This window comes from Otolemur garnettii, unplaced genomic scaffold (assembly GCF_000181295.1).
Source record: "Otolemur garnettii isolate 467f Iridium unplaced genomic scaffold, OtoGar3 scaffold00020, whole genome shotgun sequence".
Lineage (NCBI taxonomy): Eukaryota > Metazoa > Chordata > Mammalia > Primates > Galagidae > Otolemur > Otolemur garnettii.
This window is the reverse complement of record NW_003852415.1, coordinates 3,065,465-3,088,758: the sequence shown is the minus strand read 5'-3', so window position 1 is coordinate 3,088,758 and position 23,294 is coordinate 3,065,465. Positions and strand designations below refer to the sequence as shown.

At 48.4% G+C, this 23,294-nt stretch overlaps 1 protein-coding gene across 3 annotated transcripts in view; it reads right to left on the bottom strand.

Moving 5' to 3' along the window:
* ESRRB (estrogen related receptor beta) overlaps positions 1–23,294 on the bottom strand; it is a 105,576-nt gene that overhangs the window by 22,250 nt on the left and 60,032 nt on the right. For 2 of the 3 annotated variants that reach the window (XM_003786930.3, XM_012803436.1), the window contains exon 3: positions 12,418–12,534. The exons of the other annotated variant lie outside the window; for it this stretch is intronic. In XM_003786930.3, coding sequence (XP_003786978.2) covers positions 12,418–12,534 — 117 coding nt within the window. The remainder of the gene's footprint in view (positions 1–12,417; positions 12,535–23,294) is intronic. 3 annotated transcript variants of the gene reach the window in all.

The following is a 23,294-nucleotide window of genomic DNA, read 5'->3' as shown; positions in this document are numbered from 1 at the left end:
ACTCCTGCAATTACAAGTGATGCAAGATGCAATATACAAGATAGCAAACATTATTGGTACATTGAGTATTATAATTTTAACACAGATTTTTTCCTTTCTTAAAATGTGTATACATTTCTTGGCACCCTCTGTAGAAACTAATGACAGTTGCCTAACATTGTGAATATAATTAATGCCACTGAATTATATGCTTAAAATGGCTTTTTAAAAGGCAAATTTTATGTGATATTCATTTTGCCACAATTTTAAAATATAATAATGTAATATATCAAAAACCATCAAATGTATACTTTAATTGTGAACTGCATCTCAATAAAGCTGTTCAAATTTTTTTTAACTACTTAATATTTCTCAGGTTGGTGAAATTAACCTAAAATGTTGAAACACGTAGCAGAGTGCTTGGTACTCAGCAGGTACTCAGTAATAACTTCTTGCTGAATAGGGACAAAGAAAGTAGCTTTCAACGAGGGGGTGGGGGGAGGAAGGGAAGCCTGGCCTGCTAAATAAGGAAATCTGGAGGGGCCATGGAAACCTCAAGGGAACACTGTGACTCAATTAACCAAGCATGTCCTGCACAAAATACAGTTCCCATATTTGGACATGGGATGGATGGTTGCAGAACACTGCACACCACAAATGCCACAAGTATTGGTAAAAGCAACAGCAGATCAGCACTCAGCAGTTTTTGCCAAAAAAAGAATGTGGATAGGAAGTAACCAAATTAATCAATGACCAACAGTGAAGGACTAAGGTGCCTAGAGATGCAGAGAGACCAAGGAGAGTGTTCACAAGCAATTTCAAAGGCAGAAAAAGAGGCTATTTGTACCCTTACACTGCTTTGGGTCAGCATATTCGCATGTCCTCACTCAGGAGAGAGACCCACTTCCACCTCTCTGGAAGTGCACTGGCTTGCCAATACTTAAATACATTTCCTCTTTGTTATGCTAAAGCCTGTGCAAATTTACTTTTGCTTTCTCTCCCTGTCCACCCTGCTCCTGGTCCAGTTTTGTTTTCGGTTTTATTCATTTTCCGCTTTCTATTCTCAAAGCGTTGGTAGGATTTGCTAGTCCGGCTGAGGACCTAAACCAGGTCAGTTGGTTTGCGGAACTGGACTCCATACCCCAACCTTTGCCTTTCGTCTGCGTATTAGAGGTGGTAGAGTCTGTCCTGAACTGATTTCCCCATGGGAAGAAAGAGAAACATATCCGCATAGTTACACAGGTAACTGCTATGGGTCAGATGTTAAACAAAAACTCCTTGAGAAACTAAGGTTCTTAGAGGTTGAATATTGTGCCCAGGGGCACACACATTGGGGCTGTCTTAAACATGAGACAGGGCTGATGGCTGCTTTGTCCAGCCTGAGGACAGAGGTCCTGCCCTTGGCTGTGGTCAAACCCACCCCTCCCCCCAACATTATCAATGGACTGGTGCCCTGGTGCCTGCAGCAGGCAATCCCACTTCCCAGCTCAGGGCACAGGAAATGGCAAAGACACTTCAGGGCTGCTCTGGGACAGAAACTCCTTGGGAGGAAAGGAGCTGGCTCCCCAGCCCCTCAAGGGCATGCCCCATCTGCTGGCCCCTCCAATCCACTGCAGGCACGTCAGAGCCTCCAGAGCCCGCAGCTACCCCGTCTGGGATCAGATGCCCATTTGCTGACTTGATAAGATCAGGCTTCTGGCTTTTTTCTTAATGGAAGTAAAATAATTCCTGCTTCCCTCCACCTCCCTCCTTTCTTCTTGTCTTCCCTCCCTAAGCTGGACGAGATCCCAGTCTTTCTGAAGTAAAAATAGCCAAGTGTGCAGGGCCAGCAGCAGCAGGGCCAACTTAAGCTTCTTTCTTTTATACCCAGATGCTAAAAATAACCAGCTAAAGGTCTGCAAAGCACTGCCCCACACCTGGCCCCATGCCTGTCCCAGGCACTTCCCCCTGTCACATTTCTCTTCCTACAGGGCAGGCGTGGGAAAGCCCTCCGTGCCAGTGTTCTCCTCCCGCAAGCTTCTGTCCAGGTCTAAGGTCAGGGTCCCCGCTGACACTGCAAGGTCTTCATGGCCAAGGAAAACCCTTCTTGTCCCCTACCCAGGACCCCCTTCCCCTTCCCCACCACCAGACTCACATCCTTGACTTATTAATGACAGGAGCAGGGTCACATGTGTGCAGCGCTGCACAGTTTACAAAGCTCTTCCATCCCTTACGCTTGAGCTGCACAATGACGTTGAGGAGGGAGACTACGTGGTTGTTATTAGTCCCAGGTGAAATCTGAGGCTCAGAAAGGCCGAGTGATTTGCTCAGGGTCCCACGGCCAGGAAATGTCAGAGAGGGTATCTCAATCTTGATTTATAGATCACAAGTCCTATCTCCTTTGCCCTGAACCCAGATAACCATCTGGATGCCCTGGAAAGTCTTTGAATAGCACAGACTTTGTGGACTTACCCCTTAGAGCAGGGGTCCTCTAGCTTTTTAAAGGGGGGGCCAGTTCACTGTCCCTCAGACTGTTGGAGGGCCAGACTGCAGGCCCCGGGACGAGTCAGCTTCTAAGCAGGACAGGCAGTGGTGGCAAAAACACCCGGCGGGCCAGATAAATGTCCTGGGTGGGCCACATGTGGCCCATGGGCTGTAGTTTGAGGACGCCTGCCTTAGAGGGTCTAAGGTAGTAGGTCTGAGGAGATATCCAGGAATGGAGTTTTTTCAGAACTCCTCTAGTAATTGTGAGTATGCGCCAGGTCTGAGGAACACTGTGTTAAACCTACTGTAATCAGTATTTGTATCTGACCCGTGTTCTTTGAGGGTTGACCCTCCGTAAGTTTTATCAAACTGTACCTGACTCATCTCCAGAAGGAGGAGAAAACCACCCAAAAGGTGACATGGGTACCATGAGCTCCCAAGGGCCCAGAAGTCACATGGGCATACTGATGGGTGCTCCTGTATGTGATGCTATGAACTCTTGGCCACATCCCCTGCATAACACTAGGCTTCCTTCAGCTGCCTGTCCTGCTGGGGGGTGGGTGTCTGGGTGACAGGTAAGCTTGCCTTTCTGCCTCACACACAATGGCCAGTTTGAGCTGCCTTTTCCCATTATAATGGCAAAGAGGGCATCCCATCTGAGTCCCCAAAGGCCCAGAGAAATAGCCCTGTAGGTAAACAAACCCACATGCCACCTAATATTCCAGGGCTTTTGCCAGCTGCTCGGCGGGCTCTGGGTACCACAGTGGGCAGATTATGGTAGAAAGTGATTAGCTCCAACATTCTGCCTATTAAACAATGGTGCACCCTCTTGCTGCTCTCCTCTGGACCTTTTCCACTGTGGTGCCATGTCCTCAAAGGCCATGGTGCTTCCCTTGCACTCCCATTCCCAACTGCCAGGAAGTCTCCAAAACTGCACAACCCGACAGGGAGAAGTTTCCCTTTTCTCCCTTTCCTCTCTTTTCCCCTTTGAGGAATGGCCAGAGACTTTGCTACTGCCCAAGGAGGCTACACTGAAGTTGGAATGGGATTCTTTGAAGGAATTTCCACATACCAAAGGAGACCAGCTCTGCCATTTACTAGGTGTGTGGCTTTGGTCAAATCACTTAAACTCAGTTGACCAGATCAGGCATGGCAAATACCTATGAGCTGTGCCACTATCTTCCATTTCCTAGTCTTTGGGAGACATTGCTAATCGATCATGGCACTCTTGCCCACTGATCCCAGGCACTGCCTAAGAAGGCTTTCAATCAGCATACCAGGCAGCATCTACATACCCTGGAGCTGACAGTCCAACTAGAGCAATTTGCCATCCTGGGGCCTGAATTAACAACTGTGTTAGAGATGGCCAGAGTAAGAAAGTATGCAAACAAACAGATTAATAAATAAGATCGTAGCCTGAGATAAGTTTGATGAAGTAAACAAGGGGATGTGACAGCAAGTAATGAAGTGGGAAGGCAGGCTTTTCACAGAAGATGACATTTAATTTGAGGCCGGAAGGATGAGAATTGGCCAGCCTTGGGGAGAACCTTCTAGGCAGAGGGAAGAGCCCGAAAATCCTAAGGTGGGAAAGAGTTCGTCATGCTTAAGGAGAGGCCTGTGTGGGGAGGCAGGAGAGGAATGGTCTAGACAACATTAAAGAGGCAGGAAGAGGCTAGACCAACCATGCAGGGTCTTGAAGACAAGAGGAAAGCATTCGAGCTTTATTCTAAGTATGATGGACAGCCACAGAATGATATAAAGTAAAATGACAGAGTGCTGTGGCATCATAGCTCACAGCTACCTCAGACTCCTGGGCTCAAATGATTCTCTTACCTCAGCCTCCCAAGTAGCTGAGACTACAGGCACCTACCACAATGCCCAGCTATTGTTAGAGGTGGGTTCTTGCTCTGTCTCAGGCTGGTCTTGAACTTGTGAGCTCAGGCAATCCACCCACCTCAGCCTCCCAGAGTTCTGGGATTACAGGCATGAGCCACCTAGCCCAGCTCTAAAATGATAGAATTGCAACAGTGCTTTAAAAAGATCACTCTGGCTGCTTTGGGGGACTAGTTTAAGTAGAACCACAGGTGGTATCAGGAGTCCAGTTAGGAAATGGTTGCAGTGGTCCAAAAGAAAGATGGTGCTTTCTTGGACCAGGGTCATTATCATGGAAATGAAGAAAAGCAGGAGAATCTCAAATACATTTTGGACATTGACAAAGGCAAGGCTGACTTCTAGGTTTGTAACCAGCCCGTTGAACAAATTTCAATGACTCCTATATAATCTTCTCCCTCAACTTACTGCTTGACCTTTTCAGTTGTTTGCCAGAAATGGTGGGTTTTCTGCAAGACAAAGGAGCTGAGATTTTGAAGGCCCTGGGTAGATTTCATAATGACCTGCCATCTCCCACAGCCTGCCACCAAATAGCCCCTCATTAGTTACACTTGCCCCAATGCACATGTGGCCCATCCTTTAAAAGCCTATGATGTCCTTTAGTTGGAGGGATTTGAGACTCAGACAGTCTCTCCCTTTCTCCAAACAAGACATCGGTCCTATTCAAGAATTCATTTCTTCCTTGGCAATGCTCATTGCCTCAGTAATTGGATCTTTGTGGGATGAGAACAAGACATAGGCTTGACAGCAGGTTTCTCTTGAGCAACAGGTGAATAATAGCAGCACCATTCCTGAGACAGGGAAGACTGGAAGTTGTGGCCCATGCCCAGAATTCCTCTCTAGACATGTTTAATCCATAAGGGACCCAAGTGGAGATGCCAGCAGGGTGGTTAGATACTGAAGTCTCTAAACTATCGGGGAAAGGAACTGGGGCCTCACTCTAAGATTAAGAGTCATCTGCCTCTAGTCTTTAATCTGGAAGAAATCACCTGTAGGGTACGGAAAAGAGGACCTGGTTGGAAGACCTGAATAACTCTGAAATGTAAAGATCAGGAAGAGGCAGAGGTCACAAAGAAAACCACAGAGCATGGCCAGATAGGTGGAGAGGGCTGGGCAAGCATGGTGTCAGAGAAGCCAAGAGCAAAGGGGGACAGGGTGGACTGTAAGGAAAACATTAATAATTCAATTTATTAGAATTGTCAACTTCTGCTCATTCCAGAGGATCACTTGAGGCCAGGAGTTTGATATCTGCCTGAGCAACACAGCAAGACCCCATCTCTAAAAAACATTTAAAAAAATTCGGCAGGCCTGGTGGGAAACGCCTGCTGTCCCAGCTGCACAGGGGATGCAGGTTGAGGCAGGAGAATTACTTGAGCGCTGGAGTTTGAGGCTATAGCAAGCTATGCTCATGCCACTGAACTCCAGCCTGGCTGACAGAGTGAGGCCCTGTCTCTAAAAATAAATAAATGCAAAAATGAAACAGGAAAAAGACTGGGCCAACACCTCATCTCAGAAAAAGAATCCTAAGTGGCTAAATGCATGAAATATGTGTATATCATAGTTGAGAAAATACACGTTAAAGCAATCAGAAGACCTCACTTTATGCATTGGTGAGCTTATGGAGCAACCATCTCATAAGGCTGATGATGTATCTACGTGGTACTTCTACCCCCAGGCCCCTGGGGCTCTGTACATGTGCAACCAGGAAAATATGCACAGCAGAAGCCCAAATGCCTCACCAGTAGAAAGGATAAATCAGCTCTCCTAAACTCATACACCGATAGTACACAGCAGGTGTGCAGTACACACCTATGATCCGCAGGCCAAATCCAGCCCTCTGCCGGTTTCCTCAGCATGCAGCCCTGTTTGTTCACCGCATATCATTACAATAGCAGAGTTGAGTACTTACAGCAGAGACCTTGTAAGCCCACAAAGCCTAAAATATTTACTGTCTGGCTTCTGCTAGACAGAAATGAAAATGAATTAATTACAGCTCCCTGCAACCAGAAGCATGCCTCTCAGAAAGATGGACTAAAATAACCAAGAGGCAGGAGAATATATAGTATAATTTCTTTTAGAACTAAAAAACACGATATCATTAGAGATAGAAATAGATAGTAAAACTATAGAAATAATACATAAATAGGCAAAGGACAAAGTAAAGTGAAACCCAGGACAGTGGTTGCCCCTGAGGTGGAGAAGGAGGAATGAAAACGAGGAAAAGCACAGGTGGAATCTCAAGATTAAGGGTAATTTGTTTCATGCGGGGTGGAAGATATCAGTAATTGTCATGCCTCCCATACATTTTTGACAAACAGCAAGGGTTGTCCTCAAAAATATGTCATTCCTTTCTTTCATACCAGCAGAGTTCTAGCTGGGTATCCCAGCTCACCGCTGCAATTCCCAGACCCCTTGTGGAGAGGTGTGGCCGTGGGACTAGGTTCCACCCATGGGCTATGAATGGAAGAAGGCAGGGAGCTACTTCCAGCCCTGCCCTTCAGATGATCTGGCACAGACTTCTCCTCCTGGCGGATGTCTGTGAGATGGAAAGAATTGAGGGTCCACCAGTGTTTGGATGGCAGAGCTGCCAAGCAGTCCCAGATCAATCACCTTTAGAGTGTTACATGAGAAATGAGAGAGGACTAAACTGCTATCCTGCTTAAGCTTCAGGGTTATTTTTGGTTTTGTTTGTTTTGGTTTTGTTTGTGGGGGAAAGGGAGTCTCTTTGTGACAGAAGCTTAGCCTTACCCTACCTAACAGAATACTGCAAATATTTTCCTGGATCTATTCAATGTTTATTTTTTAAAGAAGTTATTTTGACAGAGGGGACGGGGTGAGGAATTGAATATAGCAAGTGCTGTCAACTCCACTGGGAGGTTTTGTTGAAAAAGGGAGTGAGATAAAGTAGCAGCATCTGGGTAGAGATGGAGGGTCAAAATATGGCGTGGGTTATAAAATTAATTTTGTTTTCATAATGGGAGTACAAAGGTGTGTGTGCGCTAATGAGAATGATATAGAAGTAAGGAAGAATGTGATGATGCTGGAGGCAGAGGAGATACTAGAAAGTCTTTGATAGACAGGGCAGGAATCCAGAATCCAGGAGAGGACTGGATTTCATTAGGAGTGAAATATCTCTGGTCTAATATGAAGAAGGCCGAAGACATGGACACACAAACTGGTGGGTTTGGATGCAATAGTAGGAGGGTAAGAAATGTCCTACTTGACTTTCTGTTTTCTCAAGGAAATGTGAAGCAAGATCATCAGCCCAAGTGGGGAGACAGGCTATGGGAGACTCAAAACTGCCCTCTGGGTCACAGCAGAAAATCATTTTTATAACACGGTGAAAAATGTCTATCTCAAACCAACCACCAACTTTGGACTTCATGGCCTATCTCTATGTGCTTTCCCTGAAGCCTGGGAGCAAGATGAGAATGGGCCCTATTATTGTTCCCATTTTACAGAGGAGAAAGGGGAGGTTTACAGAAGTTTAAGTAACTTTCCCAAGGAGCTGACCAGATGGAGATGAGGTTTTACAGGGTCTACATGACCATTGGCCCCATGCTTGGAAACATTGAAAGCCTGCAGTGAGCAATAGTAACAATTCAGCACAGACAAACTCATCTCCTGCGTCATTAAATCAACACTTCGTCAATCAGAGGTCACTGTGGCTGAGTGGCCCAGAGGGTTACGCAAGAGGATCTTGTGAGCTGGCAGATGTCTGTGTGTGTGCGTGTGTGTTTATGTGTGTGTGTGTGGTATGGAGGGGGTGTGTAGAATGGAAAGTGACTCGAGAGGAATGCAAACACACATTGGAGTACTCAGGTTGTAGCTCAATACTATTCTCAGAAATAATAGGGAGGTGCTCCCCCCCACAAACACTGATATATTTTGGAAAAGAAAAAGAATTCTTAAAGGCAAGCCATATCTCACTCTCTTTCTTCATTCATAAGGCCAGAAAAGTGGTATTTCTGGCATGGGCTAGAGGCAGAATACTCTATAAATACAAAGCCATTAAATCCCATGCAGTGGGAACCTGATCAGGGCCTCCTTTTAATTTCCTGACATGAGCTGGCCACTAACCCAATTACCCAGAATCCCCAGAGGAGCCCTCTGCCTTCTCAACAAGCACAAAAAGAAAGTGGGGGTATATTGCATGGATGTCAGCCCAGCTTTCACTGAAATCAAATATCTTTTAGAAAACACTTGGGGAAAAGCAGGCAGGGGCTGATGGGGAGGAAATGGAGCTGGCCTGGGAGGCCGGTGGCTGGAGGGAGGTGAAGTGAGGTGAGGAGAAGGTGAAGTTTACAGGGACAAATTGAAATCCCGGAGTTGTACTGTAGACTTGGGGTGCATCCTATGAAATGCAACCAATAGCCTTCCAGGGTTCTTCTGGATTAGGGGCAGAGTTAGTCCACACCCCAGCCAGGCTGTGAAGCCCGCCTACCCAGACAGGGGACCAGCCCAAGAAAATGTCACTCTCTAAGATTCCCATCAGCAAATCCAGGAAGAAAACCAGGGCAGCTGGACATCAGTTTGCCTCACCAAACGCAAGGAGCAGCTGCTGAAAAGTTGAGCGTAAATGAGACTATTTTTGAATCAAATACTACAGTATTTTAATGCTGAGCTGAGATCTCAAAGCCATCCATTCCACACTGGATTTTGCCAAGGAGTTGTCTTATCTGGTCCCTACCTTGACCTGGTGATGGAGGATGGGTATCAACATCCCCGCTCTACAGGTGCAAATGAGAAATAATATTACACAGCAAGAGTGCCAGACAACCAGGGGGAGAATACAGGCCACCAACTCCTAACCCAGTTCAGACTTTGTATTCAATTCTTAATAAAGAATAATTAATTTTTTCCCTGAAAATACATATTTTCAGATGATAGATTTGCTTTAAGCAAGACATCTGCCCGGGATGTCTCAGGACAGAGCAGGAGGAGGGCTCAAGGAGTGAGGAATCTCCTAAGCTGAGCTCCCCGAGCAGTTGCAGCCTTAAGGGAGAGGGTGAGCCAGAGGAAGCCACAGGTCTGACCTCTTCTCTGGCACTTGCTGGTCCCCCAAATCATGATTATTTTACTTAAGAAAGGAGAGCTGCTGAGCAGAAGAGGGAAAGCAGGTTTGATGTGTAGATGGTGGCAGGGAGAGGACAGAGGCATTCAAAATTTCCTTTACCAGCCTCCCCCTCCTGTAAGACCCATGACCCTGGACCCCCAGCATCCCTAAATGGCAGAGGCTACTGTGGGACCCAAAAGCAGGGGAGAAGCTCTGGGGAAGGGTGAGATCTGCCTTTCAGAGTCAAGTCAGAGTCTGAGGAAGACAGAGAGGGGCAAGAAGCCCAGTCTGGTCCCCTGGGCCTGGGCCTGGGCCCCGAGTGCAGAGCCAGGAGGGACACCCAAACAAAAGCAGGAGCCACAGTGGCTGCCAAGAGCCCCCGCCTGGCAGGGACCCAGGCTCCTGAGTGAGGCCTGCTCCTCCTAAGGGGGTGGGTCCCTATGGAACTTAAGATTTCAGGATCTCGCCAGGGCTCTGTGGGGGACAGAAACTAAATGGGGGCTCTCTGCTTTGTCCCTACTTGAAGCCTTTGTGTCATCTCTCCCCTTCTGGGTTTAGACCTGCCAGCATTTCGGGACGAGGGGGAGGGAGCATTCCAGTGAGTATGTCTTCCTCCCTCAGTTCCCTTAAAAGGCCTCTGTGGCCTTGGGATATCTGCCCAGATCCTGCCAGCAGCCTGGGGTGCCCCAGCTGCCCCCTGAGGTACAGGCCATCAACCATAGGGAATTTTACAGGAGGGGTGTGTGTCAACACAGGGCTCACCCCGCACGCTCTCCCCACTTGAGGCCACATCCTCCCAGCAATCCAAACTGTCATCAGGGGACACACAGTGTCCGTCTGTCTCGTTTCTCTTACAAGTGCCAGGCTGGCTGTCAGAGCTGCTGTAGCAGATCAACCGAGCGCTTGGCCAACCCCTGGCCTGCCATCAGTGCGTTCCCCTCACCAACTCCTCCTGCTTGGAGGGCCCTAGGAAGGACCCCCTGTCTGTCCCCAGCACTGGCTAGTCTCTGAAGAGGCTCTGCTCAGCACTGCAAGATGGTCCGGGGAGCCGTGGTCCCCTCTCTACTCCCCGCATCCTTGACTTACACCATGTGAGTGACACAGCATGCCATGTGAGTGAGGAGCAAGGAGGCTGTGGCTCTGCGTTCCCTCCATCAAGCCTGTGACTGAGGGTGGGAACCTCTCTCACCCAACCCCTGCAGGGCTCAATTCTGTCACCCTTAAAACAATGAGAAGCTTCCTGCTGCTCAGTTCCTCAGATGCTGTAAAGTAAGCGAAGAGAGGCTGCACATCTTGCCCAGGAAAGCCACTGGACAGCTGGCCCTCCCCTGACCCAGTGTCCTCACACCCAGCTTCCCAGAAGAGAGTGCCCACTCTGTCTCCGGGAATTAAGAGGAATGAGTCTCTCCAAGGCTAGAAACCCTCAGGTTCCTCCAACCATGGAGAGGGAAGCCGGCAGACCAGAGCTGACGCATGCTTCTACGGGCCTTTGTGCCTCAGCTTCCCCTTCTGTAAATACCAGGAGGCTCTGAAGAAGCCCGAAGAGCCTGGTATAGGAGTCTTGGATCACACCCTATGTGGGGATAAGAGCAAAATTGTGTGGTTAAAATGAACCAAAATCAAAGGCTGTGGACAGGCTTTCGGTAGGTCCAGCACAGCCTACTTTTAATCTGGAAAGAGGGCTCCTTCTTCAGGTGAGACCTGAGTGAGAAGCACATTTTGAAGGCAAAGACCTCTGAGGACACAAACAGCCCCTAGGGCTGGCTTCCAGAGCTCCTTTTTTTATGAAGACAGATGCTGGGCTAGGCTGAAGCAAATGGGGGGACCTGGGATGGAGAATGAAGTGGGGGCTCCAATTTCCACTGCACGTGAAGGTCCAAGTTGTACTCACAAAGTATTTCAAATTCCCCAGAAGGCACTGGAAGAGGGGTTGGGCTCCACTCCCCAGACTCCTCACTCCTGGTGGGGGTCTGCATTTCAGACCCACCCTGCCAGTTTCCTGGGGACCTACCCGATTACCCTTCACACCTCTTTTCCTGTCTCTACCAGCTTCTAGAAGGATCCTAGATCCAAAAGTTTAAAAGCTGATCTGTAGGAATTTCCACTGGCCCCCCCTGGAAGCTGGAGAAGGGAGGAGACACCCACACTATCCTCCACATGGTATTAAAGGAGGTTCCTCCAACTGGGCAGACCAGTAGGGCAAGTGAGGAAGGAGACCGGAGACCTGGGGGGGTGGGGGGGTGGGCATAGGCAATGTCCATAGGTCATTTTAAGTTTTCTAGTCACCACATTAGAGAAGGTAAAAAGAAACATGTGACACTAATTTCACAATGTTTTTCTTGACCTAACATATCCAGAATACTATCATTTCTACATGCAATCAAGTTATAAAAATGATCACTACCAGACTTTATGCTGCTTCTAATGGTCCTATTAAGCCCTCTAAACCTGGTGTGCATTTCTCACTCAGTGCACAGCTCGGCTGGGACTATGGCCAGCAGCCATGTGTTGCTTGTGGCTGCCATGTTGGACTGTGTGGCCCTGGAGACAGAGGCCACAGGGGAAAGTGCGAGGCGAGGATGAGAAGAGGGTCCAGGGAAGGAAAAAGCATGTCCAAGGCAAGAGCCATGTCCTGTCCACCACTGGAAAACAAAGGCCATTTCACAGGTGAAAGGAATGAAGTTGTTTGTCATTCTGGGCCTTAATGTCTCTGCCCTTTTCATCCTCATAGCCTCGGGGGCTTCTCGAGTCTGCCCCGCCCAGGGTGGAGACAGGGCCTGTAACCAAGGAAGACCTTCCCAGAGTGCCCCAACTGTCCAGGGCCAGGTGGGGCCAGAAGTCCCCAAAGGATCCCGCTGGAGAACTTCCAACTCCTACCTCCCTAAAGGAGAGCTGCAGCAGGAAACCTGCGGCAGGGGGAGAGAGCTGGGCACCCAAGCTGGGCCACCCTGAGACACAGCCTACCCCACGAGGGTCACCCTGGGGGAGGCCCCCAGGACCTGAAACTCCCGGCCGGAAGAGCCTCCTACCTTCCTTCAGCATCCCCACTTTGAGGCATTTCATGAAGCGGCAGGCCTGGCAGGACTTGCGTCTCCGCTTGGTGATCTCGCACTCGTTGGTGGCCGGGCAGCTGTACTCGATGTTCCCTGCAACCAGACACAGAGAGGGTTGCCAGGCGCCATTCTCCCGGCCCGGGAAAGGCCAGATGGGGATTAATGACCCCGACCTACAGCTCCCCACACCTGAGGGTCCCATAGGGCAGGGTTCTCAAAGCAGGTGCTCTGGGGAGCTCCTGGAGAAACACTCTCCAGAGTACCATCCCCCACAGTTGTGAAGCCGCCACTGGGCCAGGACACCGTAAGTCACTGAACTAGCACTGCTGGATCTCTGGCCTCCGGCCTGGGCCCTCAACATAAGGAAACATCTTCTTGAAAACTCTGAGCCCACAAGGATGAGGCCTGAACTCTTCGTCCAGGGAGGCCCAGGCAGCCCAGCTTTGCTGACCTGGAGCAGATCACTTTCCTCTCTCCAAGCTGAAATGTCCTCATCTGCAAACCAGCGTGACATCTACAAAACGAAGGATTAAGCAAGACTATGTGTGGAAAATGGCTTTAAAATGTATAAAGCTCTCTTCCACGTGAGCTGATCACAGTTTACAGAGCAGTGGGGATCTGTGACTGGTTTTCCAGGTCACTCCTTAGAAGGGTTATAATAATGGCCACCGTGAACATGACCCACACTCTTGGAAGCTGTGTGGGCCCCACAGAGGCAGGTGAGAAGGATGCAGGGAGTGACTGATCCACTCAGTCACTCTTCCTAACAGCAATTCCACGAAGTAGGTACTAATATTATCCTTATTTTACAGATGAGAAACCTGTTTTACAAGCATTTCTGTGCAGGGTAAAAATACTGGTCTTCTATAGGTTGAGCTGAACTTCCAATGCTTGGGGAGGCCACTGTCTCTTTTCTTGGCCTTTTTCTGAGAGGTTTGGTTTGATGGTGTGGTCAGGAGAGGCTGTGACTGCCTTTCTAGTCTAGACATCCACCCTGTGTTCTCTGACCTGTCCACACTTACTTAACAAATATGCATTGAGCAGCTATAATGTGCCTAGTGGCGCAAGGAAAAGCAGTTGGTAGAGGCTGGGCACGGGAGACTCACGCCTGTAATCCTAGCAGTCTGGGAGGCCGAGGCAGGTGGATGGCCTGAGCTCACAGGTTTGAGACCAGCCTGAGCCAGAGCAAAACTCTGTCTTTAAAAAAAAAAAAAAGGTAGCTAGGCATTGCGGCAGTCATCTATAGTCCCAGCTACCTGGGAGGCTGAGGCAAGAGAATTGCTTGAGCCCAAGAGTTCGAGGTTGCTGTGAGCTATAACACCAGAGCACTCTACAGAGGTGACAAAGTGAGACTGTCTCAAAAAAAAAGGAAAAAAAGAGAGAAAGGAAAAGTAGTTGGGGGTGGAGGGCAGGTGGAAGAGGGGCAGAATGTTTTCTAAAGCTACAAATGAGAAATAGCATGCCACAGGGCTCTTTGGTCATTGTGTCTCTTCCACTCCTGTTCCAAAGTCAGTGAGGTCTGCCTGAGCCCCCGGTTTTCAGGGAACAGAATCTCTGACTAGAATAAAGCTCTCGTCCCCACCAGATACCCACCTCCTGAGGGTGCAAGGAGAAGGTCGAGGCCTGCCTGCCCTCTGAATCCTGCACACCTTCCGCACCCCGCCCATGCCACAGCCCTAACAGCGGAGACCCACCGTGCTCCTGTGCACACCAGCTGCCCTGGCTCCCTCAGTCCTCACGACCACCCTGGGAGGTAGGCGCATCAGTGCCCCACTTCACAGACCCAGAGACTGAGACTTTGAGTCTCAGAAGGAGCCTGGAGAAATTGGAAGGCCCCTGTCACCAACCTAGCAGCAGAGGTAGTCTGGTGGCCAGCAGGGGTGGACAGCATCCTTGGGCTTGCCTGTGCCACACAGCCTCCCCATGTGGAAAATGGAAACCACTGGAGTTGCTGGGAACAAACGCGAACCATGTCCTGACACTGACAGGGGGACTATTCAGTGTGCTTAACTGTGCTGAGGGCCTCCGACAGCCCAGTGAGTCCTCTTACCCCAACTTTACCGGTGAGGAAACTGACTTTCCCAGAGCCCCTTAGAGACCCACAAGTGAGGGGAGGTTTTTCCCTCTCTCTCAGGTCCAGGTGCCACCTTTCTCCCCCTCCTACTTCTTTCAGGAAGGAGCCTAGAGGGGGAAGAGGTGAAGATTCCGCCCCCTCCTCACTTTGATCTGGCCCTATTTCTTAGAGCACTCTGGCTTGCATGGGAACTACAGAATATCCCAAAATTCACCCCTAAAGTTGCCATACATAGAGAGAAGGGGAAATTGTGGCTAAATGTACTTTTACTTACAAAATATTCATTATAAAATAATTTTTATGAAACATTCTCTAGTGCCCAGGTGCGGTGGCTCATGCCTGTAATTCTAGCACTTTGGGAGGCCAAGGTGGGTGGACTGCTTGAGCTCAGGAGTTAAAGACCAGCCTGAGAAAGAGACCCTGTCTCTACTAAATACAAACAAACAAATAAACAAACAAAAAACAGCTGGGCGTTGTGGCAGGTACCTGTAATCCCAGCTACTTAGGAGGCTAAGGCAAGAGGATCACTTGAGTTCAAGAGTTTGAGATTGCTGTGATGCCCCAGCACTCTACCCAGGGGGACAAAGTAAGACTCTGTCTCAAAAACAAAACAAAAAAAAACAAAAAAAAAAACCAACAATAACAAAAAGCCCAAAATATTCTCTATGTGTTGGCCACCTCTTTGTAAACTTGTGTAATAAATATTTTGTAAGTAAAGGTACATTTAGCCACAATTTTCCCTTTTCCGTATGTATGGTGACTTTAGGAGCTACTTTTGGGACTCCCTGTCCTTTCACTATTCATATAAGCATGGTAAAATTAAGAAGATAAACAGAAAAGAGGAAAATACATGCATAAACTAATGCATCCAAATCTTTATCTTGGCTTAGAAGCCTCCGTAGAATTTGACCCCTGCCCCCCTCTCTCTAGCCTCCGTGTCCCTATTTCCTCCACTTCCCAGTCACTCTGCATAATTATCAGTTCCTGGAAGTCTATGATCTCCCAGGCTGCCAGGCCTTTGCTCCTGCAGTTTTGAACAAGCCCACCATGCTCCCTCCAGCCTGCCTCCCCAGGTCCCCCTGTGGACGTGTTCCTTCTCTGTGCTGACAACCCACTCCATATCTGTCCCCGCTGCCTGTGTAGTACCTGTCTGCCTCCCCGACCCAGATGGGCTCTTCCTTGGGATCCAAGCACCTGGGACCCAGTAGGCAGTCCACCAGTCCTGAGGGTGAACAGTGGCCAGTGTCTGTTACAGGTCGTGTTCTGCTTTATGTATGTTGTATGTATGTTTTAATTTTCTGCTCTGCTTTAGGTATGTATGTATGTATGCATGTTTCAATTTTCCTAACAACCTTGGAGGTAAATATTTTTTCTCTACTTTATAGATGAGAAAGGTGAGCAGAATCCAGGGTGAGGGAGAGCAAGGATGGGAACCCAGGAGGCTAGCTCCCATCTGCCCTGCACTGCAGAGCAGGGACCAGGCTCTCTGCTCACTCTGCCATGCTCCGTGCTCTCAGCTGCCCAGCCAGCTGCTGTCCTCAGAGGGAGGACAGACCACAGGCTGTTGCCCAACTGCCCACAAGAGGTCAAGGAGTGTCTGTGGATTTTGAACCGGTGCTGTCCCTGGACAACAGGATTGCGTGATCACAGCAAGTCCCCAGCAAGGTTCTCCACCTTTTAGGTGAGCATGTGTATGAGTGAGCTAGGAGGGTGAGAAAAAGAGAAAGAGAGAGGGAGAAAGTTCTAATTATTTATTTATTTATTTTTATTCCTTTCAATTTGTTTTATGGCTCCAGCGGCTGGCTGCCAGCAAAGCCAGGCTGGCTGGCCTTACTTCGTAATTTTTGTAAGTGCCTCCTTGATAAAGTGATGAGATTAATTCATCAGAATTCCTATGGTCTCTCGAAGGGAGTCTAGGAGAGCTCAGAAAGGGAGAGGACATTGGTGGCACACATGCGCGCACATCCCTCCCCCTACCAGCTGAGGTGTGGCAGGTTTGGGGGTTGAGCTCTCACGGGACAGGGACACAGTCAGTGGCTAGCATAAATTCAGGGTTCTAATCTGAAAGTCTGTCCAGCATAGACATGTGTAGCCTCTACTTCAAGCATGTCACCTAGCTTCCCTGAGCCTCAGTTTCTTTATCTATAAAATGGGTACAGTTTCCATCTCATTAAGTTAGGCAGCTTCAGGGACAGAATGCATATAAAAAAAACTTAGTGAAATGTATGCACTTGCTATTCCTGTTTTTGTATTTAGGCAGATTTGCCAGGGTAGAAACAGCCAGAGGACTCCAGGATAAGTCTGTTCTAGGTGTCAGACCCAGCGCTAGCCACCCTTTCTGACATTTAGGGACATTTAAGATCTGCCTCCCTTAGCTAGAGCCATGCTTCTTGTGTGTTTGGGAAGGAGGCAGGCACATCTAAAACCTGACCTGGATTTCTATGTGACCCTAAGATGGGGGGGTAATCACCACCACCAACTCTTTTTGCTCCTCAGCTGCGGTAGGAAGAGGGAACCCCAGGCCACCCCATCAGCTGTCCACAAACAGCAGCAGGGAGTGCCCTTGGGCTAGGGATGGGGGTTGCTAAGCTTAGACAAACAGCTCTTGGGGACTTGTAGGCTCAGCGGTCACTGGCTAATGGCAGGGCCCAAGTGGCCACTATTCTACACGGCTGCTGTGAAAGCACCAGGCTGGCAACCACTCAGTTCCACTCCCTTATTTATCTCACTCCCAGAGGACAGACACCCGTCCTTTCATCTCTGTGCTGCCCAGTGTCCCTGGCTTTCCGCCTGTTCCTCCTCCTTACCCGCTGGATAGATGATCTCACTCCTGCCGCTGGCTGCCGCTATGATGCAGTTGGCAGTGACTCACAGCCAGACCCACAGCTTGTGCTTCACGCCCTTATACAAATCACCTGCTGGATATGTCTGCAGGAAGGTCTTTAGAGTTCCTCACTTTTTCTTGAACTGAGCCCAGCCTCTCCCACTCTGTTCTCCTGACTCTATTTCTCGCCTCATCAAAGGGATGACTAGCTCCCAGCTCCCTGCCACCTAAGTCTGAAATCGAGGGGCCTCCTGGCTTCTTCCCTCTCTGCTGCTAAGCTCCTCTTCATCTACTTCCTTCCTTGATATCTCCTCCTCCCACAGTCCTGGTTCTCACCCTCATCACCCCCTGGCCCCAGCTGTCCTATCTCCACCTGCCTCCACATGCCCCCCGGAGAGGTTAATAACTTCCCCAGGTAAATTCCCTCTGTGGGTCTCTGATTTATCAGGGCACGTTGAGCACACCTGTCTACATGTCTTCCCCAGTGACTGGCAGCACGAGAGTGGGAACTGTCTCAGAGAACAGGGGAGGCAGAAGCCTAAGTAGCTAGAGCAGGGGTCCAGAACAGAAATAAGCAGTCTGGGCTGCAGAACCTCAGGGAGCAGCAGCACCAGGAGCTTGAAGACAAAGCTGCAATGGTGTCCACATTCAGCGGGAGTTACTTTCAGCCAGCGTTCTGTACTAGCCAAGATGTAAGGTGAGGGCTGGAGGAGGGAATAAAGACATTTCTACACACAGAACATCAACCATTTTACCTCTCTTGCACCCTTCGAGCAAGCCCATGGTGTATGTGCTCCCCCAGTAAAGAGTGAATCAGAGAAGAGGAAGAGGCAGCATCCAGAAAAACAGAGAATCCAGCCAAGGAGAAAAGTCAAGAATCCGTTAAGAGGAACTAGGTAACAGGCAAATATATTTAACCCCAAATTATGATATAACCATATTGAGATAGTTGGAAGACTCTGTGTGTGTGTGTTGGGATGAGTTACGTCATTGAAGCTAACTTCCATAATACAAAGTCAAGAAATAATATCAAAATTGCTAAGTCAGGAAATATAGCTGTAAGCCTATAATATTAGTAAGTGAGAGGATAATGCTAGAAAACTTTTTTTTGAATGGTTAACTCTGGATTGGGCTGAAGAGAGACTAGGTAGGGCCAGCAACTGTTATCTCTCGTTATAAAATGTTCATTTCTATTATACTCTTTATATGCACATATTATTTTGATAAGAATTAGAAAATAATTTTTAATAATTATAAGCATTTATTGGCCTAATGACAGATCATCCAAATACACGAAGCAAAAATTATATAGTTGACCAGAGAAATACTCAATACTCTCAATAATTGTTGAGAGTTCAATGTCTCACTTTCCACCATGGATAGAGAAGATAAATGAGAAAATAAAGGACTTAAATAATACCATATGTCCCAGGGCACTGTTGTTGGGGAGAGTGGTCTGTATACGTCTATCAGATCGAGTTGATTTATCGTATTATTTAAGAATTTGAAATTAATTCCAAATGTAAATTTAAAAAATTTTCCAACTGCTCCCCTAATTGGGCAGAGAATGAAATCTAAACTCCAGGGCAAAGCCTACCAAGCCCTTTAAGATCTGACCCTAATTGCCCCTCTCCCCCATTTAGCTGCCCAGTTTGCAGCCTCCAGCAAGTCTGAGCTACCAGGAAGTAGTTTGTAGATTCCACAGAGCCACGAGGCCTCTCACACCTCCCTCCGTGTGAAGCCCCTCAGTTCCTCCTCCTGGTGAGCTCCGACCTTCTCAATGACATCTTCCCATCTGTCCCGGGGAGACTGCACCCTCCTTCCCACCACCCACCCTCCACACTTGAAGCAACTAGCTTAGTGTTTCCAAACCAGGATTTTCTTTTCTTTTTTTTTTTTTTTTTTTGAGACAGAGCCTCAAGCTGTCCCCCTGGGTAGAGTGCGCTGGTATCACAGCTCACAGCAACCTCCAACTCCTGGGCTCAAGCGAGTCTCCTGCCTCTGCCTCCCAAGTAGCTGGGACCACAGGTGCCCGCCACAACGCCCGGCTATTTTTTGGTTGCAGCTGTCATTGTTGTTTGGCAGGCCTGGGCTGGATTCGAACCCGCCAGCTCACGTGTATGTGGCTGGTCCCTTATTGAGCCACAGGCGCTGAGCCCAAACCAGGATTTTCTATGCAGTTTTCTCTTCTGAACTGTGTGCTTACTGGGGCTAGAGATGGTAACGTCTTCCATTTGTGTACCTCAAGTACAAACCTGGCACCTGATTAATATCTGATGAATGGATAATGCATGCAAATGAATTGAAAACAAGCACTCCCACCAGAGAATCCTAGAATTCCACAACCATGACCTCCCAGTTGGCAAATCCAATTGTCTCCTCTTGGTCCCTGTAGCAAGCTGCAGACACTCGCCACCACTCTCTTAAAATCAGCTAATTTGCTAGATTTCATGTCCCTTCTCTCTGCAGGGACTCTTGAAACCTCTCTGACCACTTCCATATGTATTTCATCAACTCAAAGATGCACCATTATTTTATATACTATCAAGAAAGAAAAAAAGAATCTGCCAATTAAACTTTGGCTGGTGCTTCCTGGCCACAGGCATTTTCCTTTTTGTCTTATTAAAAGCTCTTTCAGATTTGTTTATGGACCTGATCTCGTAGCATTCTTATGCATACATGAAAGAGAAAATAGAAGAAAAATGAATTGGGTAAGATACTGCCAAAACGTCTCACAGTCTGACTCTTCGGAGTCATTTTTGATCACAGTCATCATTTTCATGTTTTTCCATAGATTTGTGTTCTCCACTAACAAGGGAGTTGCCAATGCTGCTTCTTAAGGAAATGTTCATTGCTGTCTTAGGTCTCTGGCCCCTATTTGTTTTGATGTGCACGTGAAGCAGTGACAACAGCCATATGCTCATTACCCTACGGTAACCATGACACGGACCCTAATTTGGAGATGTTAATACATTGGGAAATTGTGCACGTTAGAACTGGTGAAATACGGTATTTTCAGTCTCCTTTCATGGCCTCTTCTACACTCCCGTTAACCAGGATCCCTCCTCCCTCTATTTCTGAAGAGCTTTCTCCAAATCACCTGTTCTCAAATTTGAGCTTTCAGCAAGCTCACCGGAAAAGCCAGTTAGTTAAATCAGATTGCCGGGCCCACCCCCCAGGGTCTCAGATTCAGTATATCTAGGGTATCTGGGGTGGGACCCAATCTGTGCATTTCTAACAAGCTCACAGGGTGCAGCCTTTGCTGCCCGCCTGGGGGCCACACTTGGAGAATAACAAGGCCCTAAAAGAGTTCATTTAAGTTCAAAACCTCACTCAAGATTCCACTCCTGGGTTCTGGGCTGCAATTTCCAGCTCTCCAAGGTCTCTGCACCGATCAAACTCAATGTGCAAAACCTTATCCATTATCTGATACTCCTTCCTACACCCTCCAGCCTCACCACCAACAAAATTCTCCTTTCTGGGCTTTCCCCTCCCCCCATGCCTGTGCCACTTCCTTAATAGCCTAAATTAGAATCTACAAGTCCTCCTCCCCTCAGTGTCCACTACACTTTTTTCCACTCTATTTGATTTCAAAATATTAATTGCTCGGCTACAGTGGCTCACTCCTATAATCCTAGCACTCTGGGAGGCAGAGGCGGGAGGATGACTTAAAATTGTTTCTATTTTTCCTACTAAAAATAGAAAGGAGGCTTGAGCTCAGAAGTTTGATGTTGCTGTGAGCTAGGCTGAGGCCCTGGCACTCTAGCCTGGGCAACAGAGTGAGACTGTCTCAAAATAAATAAATTAATTAATTAAGGGGGTACAAATGTTTTTTTTGCATGGATATCATGTATAATGCTGAAGCCAAGGCTTTTGCTGTGCCCATCACCGTAACAGTGTTCATTGTACCCAAGAGGCACTATACTTTTTTTTTTTGAGACAGAGTCTCACTCCTCAGTAGACTGCCATGGCATCACAACTCACAGCAACCTCAAACTCTTAGGCTCAAGCGATTCTCTTGTCTCAGCCTCCCAAGTACCTAGGACTACAGCTGCCTGCCACAGCGCCCGGCTATTTTTATTTTTTGGTTGTAGTTGTCATTGTTGTTTGGCAGGCCCAGGCTAGATTTGAACCTGCTAGCTCTGGTGTATGTGGCTGGCACCCTAGCTGCTGAGTTACAGGCCCCAAGCCATGCACTATACTTTTAATACAGAATCCACTTTTGAAAGCTCCTCAAGTGTAACCTCTCCTTCTAAGCCTGCAGCCATGGTCTGGGTTCAGATGCTCCTGACTGGACTGTTAAGATCCCTCCCTGACTGTTCTGCCTGCCCCTGGATTCTCCTGCTTCCGGACTATCATTCCTTTCCCTGCCAGGATTATCTTGCTAAAAGGAAACCTGAGTAATTCCGTGCTCAAAAACCTTCAATGGGGGCGGCGCCTGTGGCTCAAAGGAGTAGGGTGCTGGCCCCATATGCCGGAGGTGGCAGGTTCAAACCCAGCCCTGGTTAAAAACTGCAAAAAAAAAAAAAAAAAAAAAAAAAGCCTTCAATGGCTCCCTGCTGCCAGGGATAAATAACAAAACAATTACTACTTATTTTGTGCTTAGCATATGCCAGGCACTGAAGAATGCCCTGCATAGGGGTATCTCCTTTAATTTCTTCAAAAATACTCCAGGGGCAGCAAGTATCTACTATTAGCCCCATTTTACTGATAAGAAAATAAAGGCTCAGAAAAACTGTCCCCTGCCCCAGGTGATGCAACTAAGAAACTGTAAAGGTGGGATTCTAAGCCAGGTTAAATAGCCCTCAATTCTTAAATCTCACTCCATACTTGCTATCCCTTAGCCAGTCACCCACCGTGGAACCCCCTGCTCTCCTGAGCACAGCAGCCTTGTCTCCTACGGGGACACTTTTTCTCATCACCACGAATGGTTACTTTCCACTCCTGCTGAAAGTATCACCTCCTCTGGGAAGCCCTCCCTGCCCTCCAGAAAGTATGAGCCTCCGCTGGACTGTGTCACCTCTGTCACACACTGACCACATTCTGACTTGCATCCGGGCCCTGTCTCCAGCAACCGCAATTGTGATTTGATTTGCTCTTCCTCTCACTCCCCCAGAGCCCTCAGAGAGCTAATGTTTCATGGGGTTAATTGGCTCTTTTTATATAAATGAGGAAACCAAGGCCAAAGGACTTCAGTCCCTGCCCAAGGTCAGCCGGCTGGCGAGTGACTGGGCTGGGACCAGCACCTGGCTCTTGACTCCTACCCACTCCTGGGCTTTGTCTCTGCACCAGAGTCTTGTGTCTTCAGGGATCCGCCAGCTGCATTCTCTGGGACAAAAGGCCTGGAGAGGGTCCAAGGTGGAATAACCCATCAATCTTCCCCCGCCCGTCTCCTCAGGGAGTTCCCTTCCTCGCCTGTATCTGGGCCCCAGGTGAGCTGGGGAAGCACTGTGCCGGGCCTCCTTCTCGTCTAAGTCACAGACCCAGGAGTTGTGGAAGGATCTCCCAGTGACCTGTATGAAGTCAGCCACTTGCCCTGGGAATGCACAGAGGGGCGCAGACTGGCTTTACCCTCCTCCACACAGCCCTGCACAGCCACGTGTCATGTGTCAGGCAATAGTGTTCACTCCACCTAGAAAAAAGTCCAGGCGGGGCCCCAAGACTTCGTCCACCCTTTCCAGCCCCATCTCCTTCCACTTGCCTCCACTCTCTCACACTAAACGTGTCAGCCGTCCTGCCCAGAGACACACTCACCATGTCCTCTACCTGGAATGCTGGCCCCAGAATCCTTTCATGGGCTCCGACTTACTTTGACAGTCACCCTATTAGCACGGCCTTCTGTGATCCTCTGTCTGAATTAGACCCCCTTTCTCAGTTAGTCTCTGGAGTCGTCACTGTTTTTCTCCTTCACAGTACCTGTCTCTGCCTGTGCTTCTTTGCTGATCATTTATTGTC